The sequence below is a fragment of the Galeopterus variegatus genome, unplaced genomic scaffold (genome assembly GCF_000696425.1).
Source record: "Galeopterus variegatus unplaced genomic scaffold, G_variegatus-3.0.2 Scaffold22097, whole genome shotgun sequence".
Lineage (NCBI taxonomy): Eukaryota > Metazoa > Chordata > Mammalia > Dermoptera > Cynocephalidae > Galeopterus > Galeopterus variegatus.
Window position 1 is genome coordinate 2,416 of NW_007748208.1, and position 2,731 is coordinate 5,146.

The window sequence follows — 2,731 nt, forward strand, 5'->3', positions numbered from 1 at the left end:
GAAACAAATTATACCATATAGTAAACCTAAAAGACATTAAGCTATTTGCAAAAATTAAATTATTTTTAATTAATTGTATTTTTATAATATATTACTAATTAATTGTTGAATTATATCTAAATTAAGGCTGCTGGTACTTACCAGTTACAAGAAGAGTTGGTAAAAATACAGTAGATAGTTAGGCTTGTATTCTGGAAGAGCTAGTTTTTAAGTCTTTGGCGTGCTTATAAAGGAATTACATTTTCATGTTTTCTGAATGGAAATTATCATTAAGGTATATGATGCAAGTAAGCAATAGTTGTTAGTACATTTGATGCTTCTAAGGCTATACTATTTTTGACTATCATCATTAATATAATAAATTTTGAATATCAGCTTAGTTATTAGGTACTGTGATTTAGAAGGCACTTTTCTCATATGAATTGTCATTAAAATTATTATCTGAGATTATTATCTGAATACTATGATTATATGTATTTTACTCAGATGAGACTTATCCAAGAGGTAGAGCTCAAAGCTTCAGCTGCTGATAGAGAAATAAACTTACTTAGAACTTCCCTTCATCAAGAAAAGGAACAAGTGCAACAACTTCATGAACTTCTCACATTGAAAGAACAAGAACACAGGTAAATGAAAAATATATCAGGAAAATACTCACATTTAAAAATAGAAAAAGAAAGCTACTGGTCTTTTCCCCCCAATATTAAAAGACAGTGACTGAGCATTGGTGAAGTCTGACAGAATTAGCTCATAGAAAAGTCTGTCATCTTTATGTATATATCGAATCAGTCCTATAGCAAGAACCAGTAGCCAAAAAAACAAAATACTAGGTGACTTTATTGTCATCATTTGAGGTATCTACCCATGACAATGAACCTTATGTTGCCTTTCTCCAAACCTAACAAAATTTGATCATCGTATATAACGAAAACTGTTTTAGTTGACCACTAGGTAACTACTTATTAAATTAATCAGTATTCTTTATACCTCTGAATAAGGAGTCAATGAACTTTTTCTGTAAAAGGCCACACAGGAAATATTTTGGGTTTTTCAAGCCATACTAAACTTTGCCTTTGTAGCACAAAGGTAGCCATAGATGATATATAAATGAATGGGTGTGGCTATGTTTCAATAAAAATTTATTTACAAAGAAAACAGCAGCAGACCGGGTTTGGCCCATTGACTTTTGTTTGCCAAGCCCTGCTCTACAGAGTCTGAAGTAACTTGAACATTTTCTGATAGTTATCTGTTATCTAGTTATTATCCTAGCAGTGAATTATATGATTACTATGGGTTAATTGTATTTATTCCTAAACCTGTTTTCTTTTTGTACATACCTTTCTAATGATTAATTTTGATGCTGGTGGTGGGGGGGGGGAGGACTGTTTTATGTGTGTGGGAGAGACAACTGTAAAAGATTGGGGGGGAATAATCACAAAAATCAAGAATTTTGCACCTAGTTTTCTTTACAAATGTCTTTTAAGCTCTAATTCAGTTTAAAGAAACCAAAACTAGAAAGAATGAGTTTTGCACTTTGGGTTTGAATTATGCAAGAAAAATAGCAAGAACTCTAAAGAATGAACTCACCATTTAAAAACCTAGCCCTATATCAAAAGATTTGTAAATAATTTTATATTTTAATTGACTTCTTTTATTAACCAACCACTAGTGCCAATCAGACTGTATTTATTATGAGTCAAAAGAATCAGCCAAAGTAGAAGATGCAGTGAAGCAGAACTTAACTTATGCGATGCACATAAAGAATTTCAAAAGCCATAAAATGATTCTGAACTATCTCAATGAAGTAAGACTTGATGTACTCCTGTTATCCCCATCACCGTTAAATACACAACCAAATAAAACTCATTATTTTTGTATCTACCTATGCCTAATATCTATGTTTGAAAGTGAGGAGCTCAGTAGGGAATATAAGTGACATCATCAAGATGGCATAATAGTTCCCAACATCACTCCCCGCCCAACAACCTATCAATTTACAACTATTAAAACACAAAAACTGCCATCTTGAGAATGCTGGAGCTCAGGGCAAGAAGAGGAGAGACCTGTAAAGTTTGTGAAAGAATGAAAGTCCATTCAAGAGGTAGGAGGGACCAATCCAACCATTCTATACCCTGGATGCTTCCAGGACCAGTGTGGTACAAGCCATGGAGCAGCTGCCGCACATGGAACAGCAACCAGGAGACAGCAAATCCACAGTAGTACGAGGGACCAATCCAACCATTCTATACCCTGGATGCTTCCAGGACCAGTGTGGTACAAGCCATGAAGCAGCTGCCGCACATGGAACAGCAACCAGGAGACAGCAAATCCACAGTAGTACGCTTTGTCTAAAGCTACTTGGAGTCTGTAGGGGAGAAGGGTGCTTCAGAGTGTACCATTTTATCTCCAAGGCCAGCAAAGCCACAGCATGTTTCTTCTGAACCCACATAGGAGTAAGGGGCTGCAGCTGATGGAAGGAAGGAACCACCCAGAGTTCCGTGAGTCTTTCCTGTGAGCTGCTGCGTGGCCTGCCTCATGGGAAACTTCTGGAGTTTGAGGGTAGAGGGTAACCCACCAGGAGAGCATTGGGGCTCAGCATATAAAGCTGATCTGTCTTCTGATCAGCACAGGCGTGACACAGTGGAGATTGGTCAGAGTGATAGGATTGCAGGAGGCAGTTTGCAGGACAGATTGTCCCAGGCAAGTCCACACAGCCCAGCTGTGTCTGTAG

The 2,731-nt window shown here is 36.9% G+C and overlaps 1 protein-coding gene across 1 annotated transcript in view; it reads left to right on the plus strand.

Moving 5' to 3' along the window:
- Window positions 1–2,337, plus strand: part of LOC103583350 (leucine-rich repeat and coiled-coil domain-containing protein 1-like) — a gene marked incomplete at its 3' end in the record, with an annotated part of 3,102 nt that extends 765 nt beyond the window's left edge. The window contains exons 2-3 of the mRNA XM_008564687.1: window positions 487–626; window positions 2,147–2,337. Of these exons, the coding sequence (XP_008562909.1) occupies window positions 487–626; window positions 2,147–2,337 (331 nt within the window). The remainder of the gene's footprint in view (window positions 1–486; window positions 627–2,146) is intronic.
- Between the last annotated feature and the right edge of the window lie 394 nt (window positions 2,338–2,731).